This window comes from Carex rostrata, chromosome 2 (assembly GCF_964058835.1).
Source record: "Carex rostrata chromosome 2, lpCarRost1.2, whole genome shotgun sequence".
Classification (NCBI taxonomy): Eukaryota; Viridiplantae; Streptophyta; class Magnoliopsida; order Poales; family Cyperaceae; genus Carex; species Carex rostrata.
This window is the reverse complement of record NC_135919.1, coordinates 12,631,384-12,655,643: the sequence shown is the minus strand read 5'-3', so window position 1 is coordinate 12,655,643 and position 24,260 is coordinate 12,631,384. Positions and strand designations below refer to the sequence as shown.

The 24,260-nt window shown below is 32.6% G+C and overlaps 2 protein-coding genes and 1 long non-coding RNA gene across 6 annotated transcripts; 2 read left to right on the top strand and 1 right to left on the bottom strand.

The window, feature by feature from the left end:
• The first annotated feature begins 7,588 nt into the window (after positions 1-7,588).
• LOC144575387 (E3 ubiquitin-protein ligase SIRP1-like) lies at positions 7,589-9,911 on the top strand. The gene is made up of 2 exons (XM_078325503.1): positions 7,589-7,749; positions 8,525-9,911. Exon 2 carries the CDS (start codon positions 8,605-8,607, stop codon positions 9,691-9,693), a length of 1,089 nt encoding a protein of 362 aa, XP_078181629.1. The 5' UTR covers positions 7,589-7,749; positions 8,525-8,604; the 3' UTR covers positions 9,694-9,911.
• Positions 9,912-20,454: 10,543 nt separating this feature from the next.
• On the top strand, positions 20,455-22,969 carry LOC144575391 (myb-related protein 2-like). Of its 4 annotated transcripts, none has more exons than XM_078325536.1 (7): positions 20,455-20,541; positions 21,178-21,385; positions 21,751-21,827; positions 21,917-21,974; positions 22,080-22,167; positions 22,249-22,318; positions 22,406-22,969. In XM_078325536.1, exons 2-7 carry the CDS (start codon positions 21,181-21,183, stop codon positions 22,847-22,849), a joined length of 942 nt encoding a protein of 313 aa, XP_078181662.1. In that variant the 5' UTR covers positions 20,455-20,541; positions 21,178-21,180; the 3' UTR covers positions 22,850-22,969. The 4 variants fall into 4 exon arrangements, with proteins under 4 accessions (XP_078181662.1, XP_078181669.1, XP_078181654.1 ...); XM_078325543.1 differs by having other exon boundaries at positions 20,493-20,578; XM_078325528.1 differs by lacking the exon at positions 20,455-20,541 and adding an exon at positions 20,782-20,808.
• On the bottom strand, positions 20,551-23,694 carry LOC144575423 (uncharacterized). The gene is made up of 4 exons (XR_013518443.1): positions 23,263-23,694; positions 21,885-22,609; positions 21,221-21,379; positions 20,551-20,681 (listed from the first exon to the last, which is right to left on the bottom strand). It is a non-coding gene; the product is annotated as an uncharacterized LOC144575423 (long non-coding RNA).
• Positions 23,695-24,260: the final 566 nt, after the last annotated feature.

Here is a 24,260-nt window from a genome sequence, read left to right as displayed (position 1 = left end):
CTTTTAGAGTTAATGCATCTTGAATCTTGACTGTCTGATGAGAATTCAAGCTAATTCAATATGAATTGAAACACAATTCAGGGGAATATTGAATTAGATTTAAACCTATTAACTAATTAGATACTCAATAAAAAATAATTTTTTGATTAAAATTCAATATTGAATACCAATTTGTAATTTTTGATGATCTAACTTATAATTTTCATTGTCAATCATTATTCAAAAAATATTTTAATTTTAATCCTAAATTTATCCGAATTACAAATCGAACATCAATAAAGAGACACAAATTTTTACAAGAAGACAAAGTCGATCGAGACCAATACATCTCCTGGAACCATATGAGTCAGCTCTTGACACACTGGACATTTTTTATATTCATACCAACACAGATCAGATGATCTGGATTTATTCTGTATTAACTCAAAAAGTTGAGTTAGTGCAGAGGTCACTGCAGAATAAGTTTTTTTTTTATTTTTTATTTTGATTACAACTCGTAGGCACTCTACGCAACTCACCCACTCTACTTGAACTCAGGTTCTCCGGTAAGAAAACTAATAACATAACCAGCTGCGATAGGTAGCTAGGTGCGGATCTTAGTATATTGAAAAGGTGACTAAGCACCCCTGTGATTTTAAAATTTTAGTTATATAGATTGATATTTAATTAAATTTTATTTTTTCGGAACTTTCTATATAGTCTGGCCTCTCTCAATAACGATCAAAAATATTTATTTGTAGTATAGTGGTTAGAGTTTTGTCTTATAGTTGGGATGTCTTAAATTCAAATCTCACTTATCATATTTATACATTTTAATTTTCAGTCCCCTCTATCAAAATTTTCTAGTTCCGCCCACGTAAAATGAGTTTTGAGTCAATATTTTATTCTGACACGAATCTCCAAGTGAATCTCCTATATTTTAAATAAGCTCTTTTGGTGTGACTGGAAATATTCTACGTAATTTCACTCACTCGCCAACTTAATTTTTGTCAGATTCCGTGGATTTCAAAATCTAATTTATATTCTTTTTCAAAACGAATTCGGACAATATTTTCTTTCGTTCATAAATTTAAATTTCATTGCAGGTAAAAAGTTGAGAAACAAAATTAGTTAGACTAAAATAATTTTTAATTTCAGACGGTGCTACTTCGGATCATTGATTTGTTCATTTACTTGATGGGAACTAATAGTTTTTTTTTATGAGGGGTATATTTACAATCAATTTAATTTGACAATAGTAACAATTGAAGAAAATCTTCATCATAGATAAAAACTACAGATGCTTATTATAAATTATAAACTCAGTTGATGCAATTATAAATGTATTTTTTAAACTGCACCAAAACATTTACATGGTCTATCTAAGTCAGAATAATGCCTCTATAATTTATTTATTTTAATACATATTAAGAAACATATTGTGTCAGACTGTTAGCTGCATAAAGTGATAATATAATCCTTCCTATTTTTCTAGTATCAAATTTAATTAGTATGTTCATAAATAGTAAATTAAAAAACCGTGTTGCGAAATTATTAAATTTGGATCATTATTTACTTTTACTAACGAGTTGGTTTTGATGCAAAAACTATTGAATTTTGTGGTACTTGAAATAAAAAGATTCAAACCATTATATTTACTGTATAAATTAAAGTAGAAGGCTATATTATCACCACAAAGGATATTATTATCTCGGAAAAATTGTGTCCATGCCACTCCAAAATCTCTAATTTTGAAAATTGCCACTCTAAAATTTGAGTTCATGCCAATGCTATTACAAACTTCATCTATTCCTAATTTTGCCCCAAATACTGTATTAGTCTATTAAATAAAATAAAATATTAATGATGACAAAAATGTCCTTGTCAGAAATCACGAACCCATCCCGTGCTTCTCTCTCGTGCTTCTCAGAAATCATGAACCTCTCTCCGATGCTTCTCTCTCAACCCATCGTGAGGAAAAATCACGAACCCAACCTCTCATGTGCTTGTCTCAACCCATCGTGATTCCTCCATGGAGGAGGCGATTCAGCCATGGAGAATGAGCCGATTACAACTGGAGAAGGAGGCGTGATTCATGGAGAAGGAGGCTCGATTCATGGAGAAGGAGGCGCTGGAGAAGGAGGCATTAAAATGTGTGATTTTTAGCAAAGAAGCGACAGATGCAGGAAAGGGACAAAACATTTGTATTAAGGGTATAATTGGAAATACGTAAATATGTATATAAAAACAGAATTTTTCATTTGATTTTTAATAAATTTAATAGACTAATACAGTATTTGGGGCAAAATTAGGAATAGAAGAAGTTTGTAATAGCATTGGCATGAACTCAAACTTTGGAGTGACATTTTTCAAAATTAGAGGTGTTGGAGTGGCATGGGCACAAATTTCTCTATTATCTCAGAAAAATTGTGCCTGATATCTCCATATTATATCTAAATTACGACCCTGATTTACACTGAAACCTATGCTTTAAAGCCTATAAATGTGGACTTTTTACTTATATTTCGATGAAATGTGGTACTGCTATGCTTTGTTTGGTATTTTGCAGGAAAAATGGCGAAAAACTGGATCTGACTACTTTTCATACGGCCCGTATGACATTTTGTACGGCCCGTACAAGATCTGCCCAACGACACAGAAGGTTCCACAACAGAGGCACAAAGTCTCCAAGACAAAGCACAGGCATACGGCCCGTACGGGGTCCCCTACGGCCCGTAGGACGCTAATTCGGAAAATCCAGCTGGAATCTGAAATGAGCATAATTTAAGGAGGCCGAAAAGGAGGCCTCTGGGGGCGTAATCTGAGGTATTAAATGAGATATTCCACACCATAAAAAGGGGATTTCGTGGTTGAACCTGGACAACCTTCCCTCGGGGGAGTGAGGGCTTGGCTTGGAGAACAAGTGGAGAGGAGAAAAACGAGAGTTTTGCGACGGATCTTCTTCGTTCCTCGAGTTTTGCCATGAGCTCTCTTATCATTATCTTTACTTGTTTTATTTGCTTTCTTTTCTTTTAGTTTCTAGGGCTAAGATGTAGTTTCTAGTTTGGTTTTGTTTGCATGCTACTTTGATTTTGTGTTGAATGCTTTGTTTTTATCTTGTTGTGTAGTATTTTGATTGCTTTATTTGTGCTTGCTTGAATCGATTAGTCATCCCGTTAGATGAATGCGCACATCTAAGTGTTAGGAGCCAAGTCTATGACATTTAATCCAACCGAATAAAGTATATGAAGTAGGGTGAAACCAAGGAGTACCCGAAAGGTGAAACTTTCCTTGAGGCGAAAGTCCTTGGATACTTTTAGTAAACCGACAAGTAACTTGGATAAATTAGGCCAAAATGCGAAAGTTGAGGTTTAACGCATCTAAGAGGGAAGTATTTGAGTTTGGTAATCGGGTACTAGGCCAAAATGCGAAAGTTGAGGTTAGGTATCTAGATCTGGTCGATAGAAACCCTAAACATTAGCACCAACGCAGAAAACAGTAGCTGCAGCATTAACTCGGGGTCCCATACGGGCCGTACGGGAATCCGTACGGGCCGTATGCCTCGGGGCTGGACAGAAATAAAATCTGAACCCTGGAAACGCCTTTTTATTCTTATTAAACAAAACCCCAAAAATATTTATTGTTTCGAATATTATTATTAATCTTTTTAAAACACCAAAATCACATTTTCAACTTCTAGAGTTTATTTAATTTAAGTAAAGTCCAGTTAAGTTTCAATCGTCCCTGTGGATCGATACCTGATAATACTACGCGATTAGGATTGTACACTTGCAATCTGAGTCGAAAGTGTAATCAAGGTTAAAAGGTACAGCTTGCTGTACTGAAACTTTGTGCATACTTTTGTGTGAACAAGTACTGGCAATAAGTCCTACTGGGCGCCTTTGAGCTCGTCTCCCAAAGAAAAAAAAAGTACTGGCACAATCCGACGGGATGCCTTTGAGCTCGAAAAGTTTCAAAAATATTTGCAGTTATCAACACATGAAATCCGCGACTTTCTAACCTAAGCTTGTTTCAAGCTTGGGGGGGCGAAAAAGGAAAAATCACCACAAACGAGAGCATAATTTCAATGTAAGAATGAAAGATTGATCAATTCAAGTAATTAGTTTTTGCAAATATTAAAGCATCTCAGAATACGAAATTTCATTAGTCAATTTGTGGGATGAATCAAATTGATCAAGGAAAGTCCAAATTGTATCCAAAATGATTCTCTAGGTTCTTAACAATAGCAAGCTCATGTAAATTTTTCACATTTAGGAATTTATCTGCATTTATGTAGTCCAAAGTCCAACCCGATACCTAAGTTGGGATTTTTGCTTAAGGACAAGCAAAGTGTTCGCACAGAATATATGCTACAAAGTTTCAGTATAGCAAGTTATACCTTTTAAACCTTTGTTATACTCTGTCAAATCAGATAGCAAGTGCACTATCCTATCGATGAGTATGCTCAGGTATCGATCCACAGGGACGGAAGAAAATGACCGGACTCGTCTTAAAATTACTTGAGATTCTAGAAGTGAGAGAAATTGGTTTGGTTTGGTTCTTAACAATTCTAATGATTTATGACAAGTTTAAAAAGCAATAAAAGAGAATTAAAGTTGTTTTCAATTGATAAAAAGACGTTTCCAGGGTTCAGATTTCATTTCTGTTCAACCCCGAGGCATACGGCCCGTATGGATTCCCATACGGCCCGTAGGGGACCCCGAGTTAATGCTGCAGCTACTGTTTTCTGTGTTGATACTAATGTTTAGGGTTTCTATCGACCAGATCTAGATACCTAACCTCAACTTTTGCATTTTGGCCCAGTACCCGATTACCGGACTCAAATACTTCCCTCTTAGATGCGTTAAACCTCAACTTTCGCATTTTGGCCTAATTTATCCAAGTTACTTGTTGGTTTACTAAAAGTATCCAAAGACTTTCGCCTCAAGGAAAGTTTCACCTTTCGGGTACTCCTTGGTTTCACCCTACTTCATATACTTTATTCGGTTGGATTAAATGTCATAGACTTGGCTCCTAACACTTAGATGTGCGCATTCATCTAACGGGATGACTAATCGATTCAAGCAAGCACAAATAAAGCAATCAAAATACTACTCAACAAGGTAAAAACAAAGCATTCAACACAAAATCCAAGTAGCATGCAAACAAAACCAAACTAGAAACTACATCTTAACCCTAGAAACAAAGTAAATTAGCTACTCATGTTCATAAGATAACACAAATAACAGAAAATAAAAGAGTTCATGACAAAACAGTGGAGAAATCCGAAGATCCGTTGCAAACTCGCGTTTTTCACTCCTCTTCCTCTTCTCCTCCTCTTGTCTTTTGCTCCAAGAAAGGTGTTCCAAGTTCCAGTAGTGAATCCCCTTTTTTTTTGGTGAGGAAATATCTCATTTAATGCCCTGGATCGCGTGTGTAGAGGCTTCCTTTTCGGCCTCCTTAAATCAAGCTCAAATCAGATCCTGCTGGATTTTTCCGATTTAGCACCCTACGGCCCGTAGGGGATCCCATATGGCCCGTAGGGCTGTGTTTTGTCTTGGAGACTCTGTGCCTCTGTTGTGGAACCTTCTGTGTGGTTGGGCAGATCCTGTATGGCCCGTAGGGTATGTCATACAGGCCGTATGGAAAATTGTCAGATCCAGTTTTTCGCCCTTTTTCCTGCAAAATACCAAACAAAACATAGCAGTACCACATTTCTTCGAAATACAAGTAAAAATTCTACATTTATAGGCTTTAAAACACAGGTTTAAGTGCAAATTAGGGCTGTAAATTAGATATAATATGGAGATATCAAGGCCGGCCTAAATTAAGCCACCTCATATGTTGGTTTAATTTTTATTTCACCTCGTGGCCTAACTTGAATGATTATAATAATATTTTATTTGTATATAATTTGTATATTATTGTTAATAATTATTATTAGTATATAATTATATAATTGATATCTTATATTGTTAATATATTAAATAATTATTATAATAATATTATATAATTAATATCCTTTTATTAATAATAATTATTAATAAATAATTATTATGTTATGTTGTTAATATATTAATATTGTGTAATTAGTATCTTATTAACGATATATAATTATATAATTAATATGTTATATTGTTAATATATTAAATAATTATTATAATAATATTATAATATTTTATAGTTATTATTAATATATTAAAATTATATAATTAGTATCTTATTATTAATATATAATTATATAATTAATACCTTATATTGTTAATGTATTAAATAATTATTATAATATTATATAATTAATATTTTCTTATTCATAATTATTATTAATATGTAATTATATAATTAATATGTTATATTGTTAATATATTAAATAATTATTATTATAATATTACAATATATTATAGTTGCTATTAATATATTAATATTATATAATTAGTATCTTATTATTAATAATTATTAATAATTTATAATTATCGTGATGGGATTCTGGAGGATTTTACTATTTCGGCATAATCTCCGGATTAATGTCGCATATCACGAGACCATTCTAGAACTATTGTGGAAATTCATATAAGCCTTTTCAGACTCGGTTCTGAGACTTTGGGATACGGTATGGTCCGCAGGATGTTGGGCACTATGGCGTGAACGAAACAGACGGCTATTCACAAGTCAGCGCAAGACGGTGGTAGAGCTAGTCGATATTGTTTGCCTAGAGATCACTTCTTGGAAAAACAATATTTAAATTGGAGTGTCTGAATATCGGAGCAATATGGATACTCAGGTTTCATTTTAGGGGATATTGGAATATTTCGCATGTTCTGATTAATCTTGGTTAATTTTATGGGTATGTAAATAGATAATAAGACTTTGTAAATAACTTTTTTCTATTATCAATGAAATCGTCAAGTGTGTTCGGCCACTGAACTTAAAAAAAAAAATTTATAATTATATAATTAATAATTAATATTCTTAATATAGTAAATAATTATTATAATAATATTATAATATATTATAGTTGTTATTGATATATTAATATTGTATAATTAGTATCTTATTATTAATAATTATTATTAATATATAATTATATAATTAATATTTTATATTGTTAATATATTAAATTATTATTTTAATAAGATTATATAATTAGTAATTATTATTAATTTATAATTATATATTTAATATTTTATTATTAATATATAATTAATATTTATATTGTTAATATATTAAATAAATTTTCTAATAATATATAATATATTACATTTATTATTAATATATTAATATTATATAATTAGAATCTTATTATAAATAATTAATCAATTTAGACTTTAAAAACTTTAGTCCTCCACCAACTCTAATCAAACAAGGAATAGTTTAAGCTATAATTTAACTTTAGATCTCAACCAAATATAAATAATTTAGACCGACCTAAGTTGAAATAATCAATTTAGACCTCTTAACTTTAGGCCACAACCAATCATGAAGATAGAGTTTTACTTTTAAGTTATTTACTTATCATCGAGTTATATTTGATTGTTACTACATCTGGACATCTGGTGTACTTTCCAAATGCTTTTTTTTGTTTTTAGGAGACTTTTCAAATACTGCTAGAATTATAGGAAAAGATAAGATGAATATAATAAACAATTTTTCAACGAACGAACAGAAAAAGAAACACCGAGAGGAACTTCTACTTTGTCGCTTTCCTTTCCTTCTTCCCCAAACAAAAACGATTACAGAATAAGAGCCTTCAATCCGTCGTAAATCCCGAAGGTAAGATCCATTTTTTTTTTTTTTCATTTGCGAGACCTATTCAAACAACCAGTTGCTGTTTGGACTCTAATTTTGACTATGGACAATTTATTTTGGGTAGCTTCTACGGTTCCCATTTCCGATCTTGTTTTACTGATTTGTTCCAGCCATGTGCAATTTCTTGGTTCTGTATTCAAACTATTGGAATTTGGATATGAGTAGCCCTGATTTACATTTTTCCCCTTATGTTTCCTTCAAATGTTTCAGATTTCTATATTTTTTTTTTCTTTCAGATCCATACTTTTACCGTCTCAGATAGATTGGAAAGGCGGATTTTCACATATCTAAAATTTTCTCGTATCCCCGTTGCTTTTAAACCTAAATCATTATAAACGGTGTATCTTTGTTGGCTATGGCTAGTTCTTCTTAATTCCAAACTTTGCACGCATATATATGTATGCTACAGTTAGTTTTTGTTTCCTATTAGGTTGTCAGATTACATACAATTTATGTAGTTTTTCTGTTTTTGAGGGTAACGAATTGTTATTTTTCTGAGCTCGAGCTTGTCTTTGTTTTTGTTCCTTGGAATTTCACATTTCTGAGTAATTTTAAGGGGCTTTTTTTCCTGCACTGCTTAGTAATTTGAGGTTATTTTATTTACGTTTTGTGCTTTGAGTATCTTCAAACTGGACCCTTTTTTCTTAATATCTTCCTCTATTATACTTGTAAGATTCTTCATTACATTGTTTCCAAATAATATATTTTCTCATGGCTTCATATAAATTCTGAATTGCAGATCACATTGAATGTTCACCAGATAAATTACAAAATAAATAATTTCTTTCTACATTCATCTGTAATTTCAAAACCCTGAAAATGGCTGATTCTAATACTCGATACTGGTGCCACTTGTGTGAACGGGTTGTCAATACAATAAGGGATCCAGAAATTAAGTGCTCGCTTTGTGATAGTGGCTTTGTGGAGGAGATGAATCCGGGCACTGACATTGAACCCGCTTCAAACCCAAGATCGGAGCGGGCCCTATCGCTCTGGGCTCCAGTCCTTCTTGGCATGGCGGGTTCTGGTAGTGGTACCCGTACCAACACTAGTGGATTTAGGCATTTCAGGACTCAAAATAGAGAATTAGAAGAAGGTGATGATGATTTGGATCGAGAATTTGAAGATTTCATCAGGCGAAGGAGACGTCGGTCAGCTGTTCGGCAGCTACTCCAGATACTGAGAGAAGAATCTGAGACCCGATCCAATCAGGATAGAGAGAGAAACAGAGAACTGGAGAGAGAAAGGACCTCTTTGTTGATCAGTGCCTTCAACCAAGCCATTGCTCTTCAAGGGAATTCAAATTCAAGTTCCAATTCTAGTTCCAGTTTGGATCTTAATCCGAACTCAAGTTCACTCGAGGATTACTTTATTGGGCCCGGATTGGATCTCTTGTTGCAGCACTTGGCTGAGAATGACCCAAGCAGGTACGGCACGCCACCTGCCAAGAAAGAGGCAGTGGAAGCATTGCCAAGTGTGAAAATTGAGGAGTTCTCTTTGGCTTGTTCAGTTTGTTTAGATGAGTTTGAAATTGGGTCAGAGGCAAAATTGATGCCATGTAAGCACAAGTTTCATGGCAAGTGCATCATGCCATGGCTTGATTTGCACAGTTCCTGTCCTGTTTGCCGGTTTGAGTTACCAGCCAATGAGTCGAAGGATTCCAATGGAGAATCCAGTGGAAGTGGAGCAAGGGATGGATATGAAAGCAGTGATGCTGATGGTAACGAGGATAGTGGAAATACAGCTAATGGTGGGGTTGGTGAAAATGGTGGTAATAATGACAGTAATAATAGGCGGTGGGTTCTTATGCAGTGGCCATTTAATAGTCTCTTCTCTATGTCAGGATCTCGCAATAATGGCGACTCTTCATCTGGCAATGGAGGTAATGCAAATTCTGATGAGAATTGAGGTGGAAAAAAAGTATTGTGCATATCATTCTTTGTTACTCTTTGAAATATCTTCTCTTTCTTTATCTGCATTTGTGTTCCTTTTCTTTATCATTACTGCTGTGTTTATCATTGTCAATACCAAATTATGAGCCCCTGTTAGGGTTTTCTTGTGAATTAAACTAATACGATATTGTACATAAGATCTTGTGTTTTGGTGAATTGAATTGGTGCATTCTTATTTCCTTGTGATTTTTATACGATGACTACCATTTACACTGTGGTAGCAACAAATTCACTTTAGAAGATGGATGTTGATTTCTTTGTTTCGTGATTCTGTAATTGAAATTGTTTACAGAGAATAACTGTCACCGGTTGTTTTTACCAATAAGATATGTTTGTTTTGGCATCAACAATAAATTGAGAGATCAGAGATGAGAGTATAATTTAACGAGGAAGGGTTCAAAGATCTCTGTTTTTTGTGCCTTCATCAATCATCATGTCTTTATTTTTTAATAATAAAAATTTCAGAATTTGCATGTCAATTTAAAACCGTTAGATGTGATCTATATTATTTTTTCTATATGCATCCAAATTTTATTACTTTTTGATTTTTTTTTTATATGAATCAATAAGTTGAGAATTAACGTTTTGAAATTATTCATTATCTGTATCATTATATTAATATATTTTTGCAAACTCATAATAATAACAAAAAAATATTTAGAATGTCATAATTTTTTAAACCGATTTTTTTATATATATCCAAAAAATAAATAAAATTTAAAAAAATAACCAACTAGCTATTGAAATTGTAAAACTACCCAAATCGGTTAACCAGTAACCGGACTCAAATCAAATTTCCGGTTAACCTTTTCCCGGACCCGTTGAAATAGTCCCATTAACCATTAACCGGAAATTTGATTTGAGTTCGGTTATTGGTTAACCGGATTTGTGCATTTTGCTTCTTTTTTTCTTTTTTTTGAAAAAAGAAAAAAAAATTTTATTTTTTGTATTAAAATATTAGAAATATTGAATATATTTCTTTAAAAATAGATGGAATACAATATAATTTGATTTATTAGAAAGACTGTAACAAATAACCCGGATCAATACTTTTCATGCCGGATTTTTCGCGGCTGTAAGAAAAATTAATATATTTCTTTATGTGCTATTGGAAAAAAATTAAAATGCTTAGATTCTGAGTTATTGATCCGGTTCAAAAGTCACTTTTAGGTAATCCAGAAAATATTGTGATCCATCTAGTACATTTAATTAAGAAAAAATTGTATCTATTTTTGGAAAAAAACAAAAACTTTAATTTATTTAATGATTGTTTTTCAAAAAGAATTCTCAAAATAGATACAAGTTTTAATAAATTAAATGTACTAGAAACATCATAATATTTTCTATATTACCTAGAAGTGACTTTTGAACCGGGATCAATAACTCGGAATCTAAGCATTTTTATTTTTTTTCAATAACACATAAAGAAATATATTAATTTTTCTTACAGCCGCGAAAAATCCGACCTGAAAAATATTGATCTGGGTTATTTCTTGCAGTCTTTCTAATAAATCAAATTATATTGTATTCCATCTATTTTCAAAAAAATATATTCAACATTTCTAATATTTTAATACAAAAAAAATACAAAACCGGTGCACCATTAACCGGACATAGCATACCAAATATTTTGCTCATTTCCGGTTAACCAATAACCGGACCCATTTCACTAATCCGGGAATTGGATAACCGGAAAAAAAAAATCCGGTTACTAGATAACCGGATTGGGTAGTTTTCGAAATTCCATACCGAAGTGGTTATTTTTTGTAATTTGATTTATTTTTTGGATATAAATAAAAAAAATGGGTTTTTTAAATGTAAATTGTGAAAATGATATAGACTATATCTCATGGTTTTATTTGATATTTTTATTTTGAGTTATAAAAGTTTTAAAAATGAAGACAAAAGACATTTAACACCCTGATCCAATTTAATATTTGGTGCATATTGTGCTCTCAACTTAACGTGGATGTCTCAACTTTTACAGGGAAGGCTTTTAATCATAGAATAGAAAACTCAAAAATTACAATCATTCTTTGACACATTCAGAACCACTGTCCAGCTATTAACTATTTAGTATTCTTTTAAAAAAAAAAAAAAAAAAAAAAACTTTTTAGTATTCTTTAGTTGACACAAGTTCTCTACATTAAAAGGGCCTATTATATGGTAATCCTGTGAGTGACTAGCTTGTATGTTAGATAAACTTCCACACGGAAGAAATCAATCAATTTTATTACTTCAAAAGTTTAAATAAAGAGAACTTCTTCAAAGTATTTATTCTCAAATAAGTTGGAGTAAACTAGAAATGAAACTCAACCGGAATCAATAACATAGAGATTTTCCAAGAGGTCACTCATTCTAGTACTACTCCTGCTCAATTCTTGAGGATTTCATTTTAATGATCATTTTATAAGTTTAAGCTTGTTGAGATATCTCAGTTTGAACCTAACAACATAATTGAATATTAATGCAAAGATGCACAATTAAATTATCATGATAGGAGATGCTGGCATTTCATATCAAGGGACAGCATGATGCCTAAATTGACACCATACCTTCCCTGCTGCTTACTTTTCAGGTAAAGAAAACCTGATATTCAGCAAGAATTTCATCTATTTATTTTGATGAAATTGTCAAGTGTCAAGGTGTTATTTTCAAAATGATTGTATCCTTTGCCTAAAGCACAAGATAGGTAGACATAGATCATAAATGGATATATTGAGTGACCGGTTTGGGTTGATTTCAATTATCAGGTTTGACTAAGGCACCGGGGCTGAGCAAATTATTTGAAGCAAAAATGTTATTGTTAAGCTACCTTGAGGAAATTAAAAAAAAAAATCTCCTCCCAAATAGAAGAAATAAACCCTCAAAATAGGACATAAAGGGAAAAATAAGAAACAAACGTGCAACCTCTCAAAAAGTAATTTCAATTCCAAGTTAGTTGCTCCAGGAACAGGAATCACTAAAAGCTAAACTGTACCAGCTGAAACAGCTGTTTTAAGTTCCTATTCCCCTGGAATAAAACTTTTGAAAAGCTAGCATATGAGAGTGAACATAGAAGAAGTATATTGCTATAAACTAACATTGACAACCGCACAAATTAAGATTTCAATTCTGGGTATTAGATCCAAATCAGGAATGGCTTCCTTCAGGTGCTTTCACCACTGGTTATAAACTATATGCTAGGAGGGTTATTCTTTATTCTAATTGTTTTAGCTGATAATCATCCAGGGTTATCACATCTCTTTTAACTCTTTCCACTAATGTGGATTAATTGCACAAATATTAGGCCATCCTGCAAGGACATTTCTTCCTAATTTCTCTATTTTATTTCTTCATATCGAAGGAGGGACTATCTAATAATGAAAAAAACATAACCTGTATCTATTTCAGCATGGCAAAAAAAAAGAAAGAAAAAAAAAGACTCAGTAGGACTACCCTTGCCATTAAATTTTTCGGAAATGTCTGAGGAAAAGTATTTCATTAAAGATGACCACAAATACAATGCTAGTGAAGCGCGCGCGCACACTGTGGATGTTCCCTATAATGAGGGATAGGGCTGTACAAAATTGCTCGAATTCGCAACTCGCTAGTTAATGGCTCACTTTAACTCGCTCATTTACAACTCGAGTTGACTGACTCGTTTAATAAATGAGTTTAGTTTGAGCTGAGCCTAACTCGCTCATTTATAACTCAGCTTACGTACTAAGTTGTATGAAAAATTATTGGATTTTAAGTTGTTATTTGCTTTGAGTTGACATATTATCTCTGTGTTAGATTGTTTGTATTTAGATAAATTATTACTAGGTCATTTCAATTGTTTGTGTATAAATAAACACATATTAGTGTATAACAATACCTAATAACTTGACTGGTTAAACGAGTTATAAATGAGTTGCGAGTCAACTCGAGTTGATAATGAACTGAGTTCGAGTTGGCTCTACATCTCGTTATTAACTTATTACCATCCTAACTCGAGTTGACTCGCTCGTTTATTAAATGAGCTAAGTTCGAGTTGGAGGTAACTTGCTCAAACTCGGCTCATTTACAGCCCTAATATTGAGGGAAGAAATCTTCAAGCCCTGTAAAAGGTTCCAGGGACCAGAATAATAGATCAGGCTTGCACTAAAAATAAAAGGTAATTTGTTTTATGACATCTTGATGATATAATGTACTTGATATGCGGTAAGACGTAAATGAGAAGGTCAAGGAGATGTTGATCATTTTTCCTTTCTTTTAAGGCGTATTTAACAGTAGCTGTCGCCTATCAAATGATCAATCGCCGCAATAGTTTAGTATTCTCAGAGAATATGTTCTCTGATAGCCACTAAAGGGTGAGAGGAATTGTTCGTCCCCTCAAGCTAGGAATATCTCAAAAACAAGACTAAAACAAGAATCAATAAGATTCTCACAATTTGAATGAAAAAAATATGATTTTTCTGAGATGCTGTGAACACTTCTTGGAGGAATATATGCCTCAAAGAGTTTGAATTGGAGAATATGTGTTCAAAATCAGATGGTGGCGTTTTTTTTTTGGGTCAAAAAAGCTTCTGGGGCGTTTTTAATTGGTTTATTTTAGTCTTATGAAATTGATTCTATACTAAGCATAGGTCGGATCTTAGATAGTTAAAATGAAATATTGGTTGGTTGGCTGAAATGAATGTCTTTTTTGTGAAGCATGAGAGAATATAAATGAAAAAGGCAAAATGTATGAATATAAAAAGATATCTATTGATGAAATTTCGTTTATTTATTTGTTTGTTTATTTTGTTAAGTTATTTCAGAATCTGGCTGCAAATCAAAATGAAAGGTCAATAAGAAGATATTAAAATAAGCGGCATTTTAAATAGGTATTTTGCAATGTGTTTCTTAAAAAAAAAAAATTGCAATGTAACGAGAGGAAGCATTTCAGACATTTTCCCCAATTTATGTAGAGGCACGCAATTTTTTTTGTTTTCACGTTCATCGTGTGCAGTGTTTTAAAATATAGTTTTGTTCGTGCATGTGAAAGGCCACTGTATACCGCATATGCGGCATGCGGTCGTATATATGGATTTGTATACGGAAGTACATATGTGGATTTATTAAGCTTTGTTAAAGAAATATAGATAAAATAAAACTAATTTATATCTAAATACTTGTCTAGTCTAGTGGTTTGTGTTTTTTGTCATATTATAAAAGATATGAATTCTAATCTCATTCACTGCAACATAATTTTTAAGTTTTTTTCAAGTATGTATGGACCACATGTGTCAGTATATTCACAACCACATGAACTTGACTATATGAGATTTTGTATGCAGGAGACCACTACATAAACATATGTAGTAAATGCAGTTGCATTTAAAAACACTGAATTCGTGCCTATTGTAACTCTTAATCGAACAATCGTAAAAAGTTAAGCTAAAATATTATAAAAAAGCTCAAAGAGAATAACAAATTTTGTTTTAAAATAGTCCACGCGTACCAAATATATAGATAATAGTTATCTTCAATGAGATATGAAGATTAAGTACATCAATGTTGTTTTCGCTGTACGTAGGATATTTTAGAGGGGAGGTGAATGATTGTTTTTAATCAAAATTCAACCTTTTTTTTTACTTAATTTGAGGGAACAAAAAACAACAAAGCAAGCATGCAAGTCTTGATGCACATAATGAAGCTCGCAAATACAAACGAAAAAGTAAAAAAATATATATATAAAGAACGAACGAGGAGGAGGGTTCAAATGATTCATATCTTTTATACCTCAAATTTTATATCTCATTTTATAAAATTCAAACTATCGATCTAACCCGCTTAATATAATATTCATATTAAAATATATTTGTACATCAAATTTTATATTTTTTAGAATTTTTTACTAATTTTTAGATGTTACAAAATTACTGTTTTTTTATATATATTTCATAAACAGTGATTTTGTACATATCTTAAAAATTAGAGTAAATTTTACTAGAGGTCACTAAACTCAACTTTAATTTGTCCCAATCAAGTCACTTAATTTTTCATTTGTCTCAAATTGGTTACTATATAACTTTTCCGTCCAAAACGCTAACGGAATATGTTCATTTTGTCCAAAACGCTAATGAAATATGCTCATTGCGTCAAAAATTCTAACGGAATGAGTATATTCTGTCCAAAATACTAACAGAATGAGAATATTCCGTTAGCATTTGGATGAAAAAAAGTTAAAGAGTGACAAATTTGGGACAAATGGAAAGTTAAGTTACTTGATTGGAACAAATCAAAATTGAGTGACTAATTCATAACAAAGTACAAAGTTTAATGACCTCTGAGAAAATTTACTCTAAAAATTAGTAAAAAAAAATTTTAAAAATATAAAATTTAGTCTCCAAGATATATATATTTTTTAATGATTAGTGGGACATCCACTAAAAAATATATTGATGATAATGAAGTATTTATAATTGGAGATCCACTAAGAAAGAAATATATCGATGATAATATAGTATTTACAATGTCATTGCACTAGTTCAAGTGGACTTTAGCAATGGGACCTACCTATTATTTACATCACATTAATTTGAAAAAAAAAACTAAGCTAATAAAATTAAAAAAGCCTGGAAAATGTCCAAACCTCCGTCGTCCTATCTTTTAACAAAATAGTGTCTAGTTATGAACATCAATTGCTACTGCATTTATCAATATATACTCCGACATCTTCTTTTGGGAGAATGTTTTCATGTTTCTTTTCTTCTATATTGCTCATGATCTTACTGCCCAAGCAATATCCCAATGTTGTTTCCTTCTTTCCGACAATCGTTGTCGAGCCTCCCACCACACCTAATTAGTTGGGTTGTTCCCAGTCATCACCGGCAAGTTAAGTTGCGCTCCCAGAGCTCTCCAAAATCTAGAGGTATAGGCACATGTCCACATGAGGTGGTCTCTTGTTTCTAGAGTACCATTATTGCACAAGACACATTCCAAGTATATTTTAATATAAATATTATGTTGAAAGGTTCGAATCAACAGTGAAAAACAAAAATATAAAATATAAGACATAAAAGACATGAGATATTTGAACCCTCGTAAAGAATTAAGAACATGAAAACTTGTTAACAAATTTAGCTAGGCTAACAATATCGGGTGACCAGTTTTGGAATCGGCCATGCGAGAACAAGAAAAAAATCTCTCAAAAATGTACACAATCAATTAAGCACTCAACCTAAGACTTTTTTACAGCTTACGAGTGCGGTGAATTTGAGGCTAAACTCACAAAATTCACAAAATATGAGTGCTTAATTGAGGCTAAACCTTCAAAAATGAATTTGAGGCTATACTCACAAAATATGGCTATGGAAAGCTCAATGACTCAAGTAATCATATTTCTTTTCAAAATGATTCTAGAAAGACTATGTTTAGAATGGTTTCAAACTGTTTTGAACGTTAAAAATGATATCCTATTTATTTGAGAGGACAATCAGCATGTCAATTCATAAACTTTTACTAAGCCGTTTGGATTGTTTGTGGTTAGATAAACTCTTACTAATATATAACTATAACTAATGAAAATTGACTAGTCAAACGAGTTATTTATAAACAAGTTGTGAATCAATTTGAATTGGTAACGAGTTGAATTTGAGTTGGCTTTACATCTTATTATTGTTATCCAAACTCGAATTGACTCATTCATTAACTAAATGAGCTGAGCATGAGTTGGAGATAACTCACTCAAACTCAACTCATTTACAGCCCTATTCCAACCGTTTGTTAATAGCGTTCTAATGGTTTATATAAATTTCTTTGTTGAAGGGTGAATGGTTTATATAAATTTCAAATCTAGCCATTGAAATTGTCAGTAAAATAGTTGATATGTCTGAAATTTTACTATTTAAAATAATAGATTGTTGGAATGTTTTGATTATCCTAAAATAAACCGTTACTAACTCTGGATTTCAGAGACATAAATGTTGTAACTTTTTAATATAACAATTGGCTAATGCAAAAATCGTAGTCATAGGACTGCACTTCTGATTTAATCGTTGCCAGCTGCATAAGCAAATTGTTGGCTAGTTTAAATAACTGGTGTCACAATATTGTGTTAGACTAACCGTTATAACTATTTTTGTAGTACAAAATAAATCGTTATTAAATATTTATGCAAATTCATGATTTTGATCAAGCTCTTGAACAAACCTTTGTAATGATTTGTGTAGTACAAAATAAAATGTTTGTAAATATTTATGCAAAAATCTTTTTTTGACCAAGTTTTTGCAAAGTTGTTGTAATTGTGTTTGTAGTACAAAATAATCTGTTAGTAATAATTTTTTTTATTTTGACTAATTCCTTAAGCTTTCAAAAAAAAAATAGTAATTAATTCACCGTCTATATGTTTCTAAGACTAAGATGGGTGAAAATTCACTTCTTCTTTTTTTAATAATTTTGAACTTATATCTCTAATCAAATCAAATTTCTCGCATCCATCATTTTACTTCTTCTAGTACACATTTAGATGGATCTTTAACTACTCGATTTTCTAAATAAATACTATTAAAAAATTGTGAGACTAATACGATATTATTTTGAAATTGTTAATTAAGATTTGTTTAATCCAACAGATGTAACTAACGGGAAAAAGGAAATAAAAATAAATAAAAAATAAAAAAAAAGAGAGAGAAAAAACTGTTCTATCCTTTTAAGTACAGATTCGCCCTTTAATGGTGCTGCTTTAGATAAGGTGAAGATATGGCCTGTCAAGTTGCAATTTGAAGTCTCAAATTGCAAATTGATAGAGACACACTGGTAATCGTTTTTAAAAGAAACATTAGCAATTTCCGTGTCAATTTCTCTAAAAAAACCACATATCAAACCTGATTTACACATTGCTAGGTGCAGTACGTCTTAATCAAGAGCAATGCACGAATAGATGGAAGAAAAGTTTAAGATATATTCCCCGGACTAAACTTTTGATGAAAGGGGAAAAAATTCGATCAAGTTGTAACACAGTGCATTTGATTATTCTCTTAAATGGGCCCCGCTAGTGTCGACATTTTGCATGAGCAAAATTGAGGGAGTGTATTAAAAGGTAGCTTCTGATTTTTGAACTGGGGTAAAACTTGGTGCCAATAAGAAATTATAAGATTGTAGATTGTATCCACAATTTCAATCTCGGTCTATTAGTTTTTGAAATACGAAGGTTACAGTGAACAATATTTTGCAATATTGATTTAAAAAGGATTAAAAATGCAATACAAATTAGTTATTTTTTTAATTAAAATAAAGGTATATTGACTTTATTCTTTAGGTCATGTTTGGTTGTGAATTAAAGTTATGATGACATAAGTTGCATATTTCAAGTTATGACACACAAGATATTCTTGTTTGGTTGTGGGCTAAAGTTAAGTTATGGAATAAACCATAATATATGGGTTAATTTAAGAGGAGACACGCATCATGATTATGCAACCTAAATAGGTGGGTTAATTTATAACGACATACGTGATTTCTTATGCAGAATAAGGTATTTATTGCATGACTTTTGACACAATCAAATATGATCATAGTGTAAATCTACCCATAGCTAGAGCTAGAGCATTGTTCAAACTCAGTCATGAAGCAACCACAATGACCTACCGAACAAGTAACACAAACTGGTACCATACTATTCGTACAATGCAATAGAACGAAAACAAAACCTGAAAGATATGAAATGAATTTTAATGGAACTGTTCACCGAATTCATATCCAACGCGGTACCAGACTGCAGAATGAGATGCGAGTCATTTGTATTATTCTGACACGATTCTCAAAACGGATCCTCTATATTTCAAATAGGTTCCCAAGTGATTTTAGTTCGGCTAGAAGTATTCTATGCCGTACCGGTACCGCAACCCATACGTAACAAACTAGTCGGATAAAAAGGTTTACTTCAATCATAAGCCCCTAAAAAGATGGTCAGAGAGGTCCTATGGGTCCCACGCTCTTTCAAATGGGTCGACATGAATAAGTACCAATCTTAACAAAGGAGATTAACCGGAATTTATTCTGAACACAAGATTCTTCCTTTTGCTTTAAGATGGGTAAGTTGACGGAGCCATTTTGGCTTCACGCTTGCATGATTAACAAAGACAAAATGAAAAAGTATATTATTAGTGCGCTGCATGAAGACAAACAAGCTCTGTCAATATCGTTAACCTTTAATATGACGGTAGTAAGTTGAGCACGAATTTATTTAAGTGTAGTATAGATTAGGTTTCCAGTATAAGCATGGCTGCCCCCTGACACGAATGAATAATCAGTCGACGATAAAGGGGCTCCTTCATTTTCTTAATTCAAAAATTATGCACTGTACATCATGCATTAGTGAATCAAAGTTGGGTAGATTTAAAAATTAACGGGATGCTAAGATAATTGTTAGCATTTGCAATTACCACATCCATATTTCCAATAATTTGCAACAAAATAACCACAGCACCATTTTTATTCTCTTTTTTGCTCTTTTGGCAAACACTTTTTTTTTTTCTTCTGAACATGCACTGTCGATAAATATACAAAAATCAAATAAAATGTGAGAACTGAAGTTTGTAGGACCTCAGTGTAGTTAAGAAAGATTAATTTCTTCTAATGAGTTGTCATAAAGAAGGTTGCATGGATGATTTGTTCCATTGATTCCATATTCATCTTTTCTTTTCTTTTTTAAAAAAGATTCCATATTCTTTTTTTCCCTTATAAGGAGTGCTCATAGAGAACTCTCCTTATCATCAGCCCAAGGCGTGCGTTCAGTCTTATAGAAAATCTAAATTATCCTTCCACAAAAAGGAACAGCGCTTCGACAGAAGAGGTGAGGAGACAAATCCCAAGTTCTAGCAGTCCAAAGGGTTCGCAATTTCAGTAATTGGTACCAACCCTTTATCATACCAGTCTTTCAGTAAGTTTTGCACTGAAACGCTTTTCAGCTGATATGCCTGTCCCCATGGAAGCCTAGTTTTCAAATAGGGACCAAATAAATAAACCCAACTCAAAGGGGCCAAGAAACAACAAGAAAAGTATTTTTTTAGTTCCTTTACTGATCAATAGTCCTTTATACCAAGACACAATGAAATCTAAGGTAGCTTTTAGTAACATTTTCCTATTAACTGTTCCTTTTCAAGTGTCTAGTCAGTACATACTGGTATACCTCTACCTATATTGAACTGTTTCTGGGCCAATTATTTTTATTTAAAGACAATTTACATGTAGCTGCGTAAAAAACAAGGATCAACAATACAAAGATACCTTGTAAAATGAGAAATACCATGCATGACCTTGTAAACGTATAAATAACTCTATTAGACTCAATGGGCCATGAAAAATTTTCCTTTGGGTAAACAGGATAATGAGGTACAGGTTTGTGATCCTAATGTTTTTCAAGGTTTACAAGGCATCTACCATTCAAAACACTATAGTCACAAGTTTTTCCCTTCTAATATTGGTGCAGGAAATGTATCATCAAAGTCATGGAGGTGGTGATATATTCTCACCGAGAGGAGCCTTTTCACAAGAAAGACATCTATTTTTACATGGTGGAAATTCACATGCTGACTCAGGCCTTGTTCTTTCCACTGATGCAAAACCTAGATTAAAATGGACCCCTGAATTGCACCAACGGTTTATTGAAGCCGTCCACCAATTGGGCGGAGCTGAAAGTGAGTTCAGATAAATTTTCAAATTTCTATAATATACTTTATTCCTTGAACCTTTTCATATATTGCATGCCATAATTTACTGTATTTAATAAAAATAATTGCATAGTAGGAACATGATAATGAGAAATGGGACAAACTGACCATGAGTTTCCATGTCAAATGTTATAATCCTAAGCTAAGGCTTACTTTAATTTTAGTTTAATCTGGCTTCAATGAAATGACCTCACAAAAAATCAAAATAGTCAAGATTGAACAAAACATTCAGTTTTTTTTTTTTATTTCAGGTCTTAGTAAGTAAATATTAAGTGCAATTTGCAACTTAACTTCATTGATCCTTATGTTACTTCAAAATTTTCAATTCACAGAAGCTACTCCAAAGACAGTCATGAGGCTCATGGGAATACCAGGATTGACCCTGTACCATCTAAAAAGCCATCTTCAGGTACCAATAAAAAAAATTACAAACCAAGCTATTACTTAATTTTCTCATGCAACATACACTAAATTACTTTGTTGCTTTGTGGCTTCTAGAAGTACAGGCTAAGCAAGAATCTTCAAGCTCAAACAAATAACGGGCCAACTAAAAGTGGTACATAACATAAATCAAGACATTATAAATAAACTTTATTCATATATTAACATATATTATAGTTGGAGAGGTTATTTGACCAAATCCATGTTGATATATTTACAGCTATGCCATGTGTAATACCGGATGATAAAGCACCCCTTATGAGTGCACCCACGATAAGCAATAGCAATGTTCCACTGCAGTCAGAGAGGTATGTATTTCAAAAACTAATGAAACAGTTGTAGGAACGAAATGTAGTGTTATTTAACTAGCTGTTTGTTTGAACCTGTAGAACAATACAAATAAGTGAAGCTCTCCAAATGCAAATTGAAGTGCAGCGACAGCTAAACGAGCAACTTGAGGTAGACACACTCTTGACAAAATGTACAAGTACAGTATGGTACCACTCTGCCATCTGAACTGAAAAAGAATTTGCAACTTATATTTAGGTACAGAGGCACCTCCAACTCAGAATAGAAGCCCAAGGGAAGTACCTCCAAACTGTCTTGGAGAAAGCACAAGAGACACTAGGGAAACAGAACACGGGCCCAACATGTCATGGCGATGCAAAAACGAACACCTCTGACCTGGGGTCCCAAGTGTCGACTGAATGCTTCACCAACAGATTCCAAGATTGTTCCATGGAAAGCAGCCTGACTACATGTGAAGAATTTGGGAAAGTTAATTACAATTCAAATTTAAATTTGAAATTTGAGGACAGTGCACCACCAGGCTATTACAATCCTTCACGAAAGGAAAAAGATAGAGATGTGAATAGCAATTTTGGCCTTGCAAATACAGGAACTAAGTTAGATTTGAACTCTCATGAAGAGAACGAGAATACTGATTCGAGATGTCGGCACTTTGATTTGAACGGTTTAAGCTGGAATTGAAAAGATTTCAAAAAAATTCTTTAAGCATGTATTATACTTATAATATGCAAGCTGAGTGCTTATGTGAGGCTTTGATGTACATGAAGAGGAGAAATGAATAAAGTAGAATTTTATTATCAATTGAAGGAGCTGCAGTATCACTTACACTCTGATCAGATCCAAAGCATTCACGCTTTCAATTCAATTGAATAGAATTGGTTTAGAACTGAATTACCTTTGATCCGAAAGAATATAATAGTGAAAAGAATTCGTTATGCAAACAGTTCCAAATATCCAATAAATTCTCTTACTTTACCCATGGTACCATTGCAACCCTAGTTAAGGTTTGCTAACAGCAAGGAGGAAAGAACAATAGAAGGGAATAAACATTAACAACATGGAAGTGATGAAATTGGGAGTAAGAGAAACAATACCTAGTTGGAGCAAAGAAAAAGGGCAGCCAGCCATTTCACAGGCCAAATTTGAAATCTTGCTACAACCTTGGCATGATTTCACAAGCACCATTTTTCACTGCCAAATTGCAGCAACTCTTTCCTTCTCCTGTCCGGCTCTGCATTGCTGATTAGCCCAACCGCTTGAAAGTGAATTTGATCTCATGTTCAAGGGTTAGTGATTTTCTTCTGATCAGAGCCTACACTTGTTCTCTTTCAGTTTTGTACTGTTATGGTGTCACCTGTTTAACTCCTGACAGATTCAGTATGAAGCTGCACACATCCAAGAAAGATATGAAGTTCCAACTGGTAGGCTGGTGGAGGGGGGCAATTTTTACCATTTTTTCATGGCACCTCCCACCAGCTACTTTCTGGTTAATTGGAACCTAAGTTTACATCTCCTATTTTGGACTTCTAACGGTTCATAAAATAATTGTATTTACTTTAGGTATCAATGAAGGGGCTTTATTCACCTTTTTGACAAATTCTAGAACTCTCATACTCCACCTTCTGTGAACCTTCACTGTTTAAAAAACAAGAAGTGAAGCAAAGTAAAATAAATGCACCAAAAAGCGCATAGCTTGCCAGAAAACCAGTGAGAAATAATATAAACTTTTCAAACCATCAAAAGCAATGCATAAGAAAAACTAAAACAATTGCCTGGCATGTTAAAAAGAATAAAAATCATCTGAATAATTAACACCAAAGTGCATCAATGATTTCCTTTATAGACAATTAGACAATTAGCTCATAAGAAACACAATTCACAGCTGCCAAACTTTAGAGCTACATGGTGATGATTCAGGCTAAAAGTACAAAATAAATCAAACTATGCAATCCACGTGCTCCAGTGCACTACATCTAGTATTATCAATCTAATAGAAAATCTTTTGTTTTATGGAACTAAAGTTTAGTTTATCAGGCAGATGATCCTCTGAAATGAAATCAGCATGCTTATTTTGATCAACCAAAATGAAAGC

Bases quoted from the DNA above. Each gene is read 5' to 3' on its own strand.
- LOC144575391 (XM_078325519.1), top strand. From the start codon at position 21,076: ATGAGGTACAGGTTTGTGATCCTAATGTTTTTCAAGGTTTACAAGGCA. The intron at 21,828-21,916 runs GTACCAATAAAA...TGTGGCTTCTAG, and splicing joins ATCTAAAAAGCCATCTTCAG to AAGTACAGGCTAAGCAAGAA. The intron at 22,168-22,248 runs GTATGTATTTCA...TTGAACCTGTAG, and splicing joins GTTCCACTGCAGTCAGAGAG to AACAATACAAATAAGTGAAG.
- LOC144575387 (XM_078325503.1), top strand. From the start codon at position 8,605: ATGGCTGATTCTAATACTCGATACTGGTGCCACTTGTGTGAACGGGTT.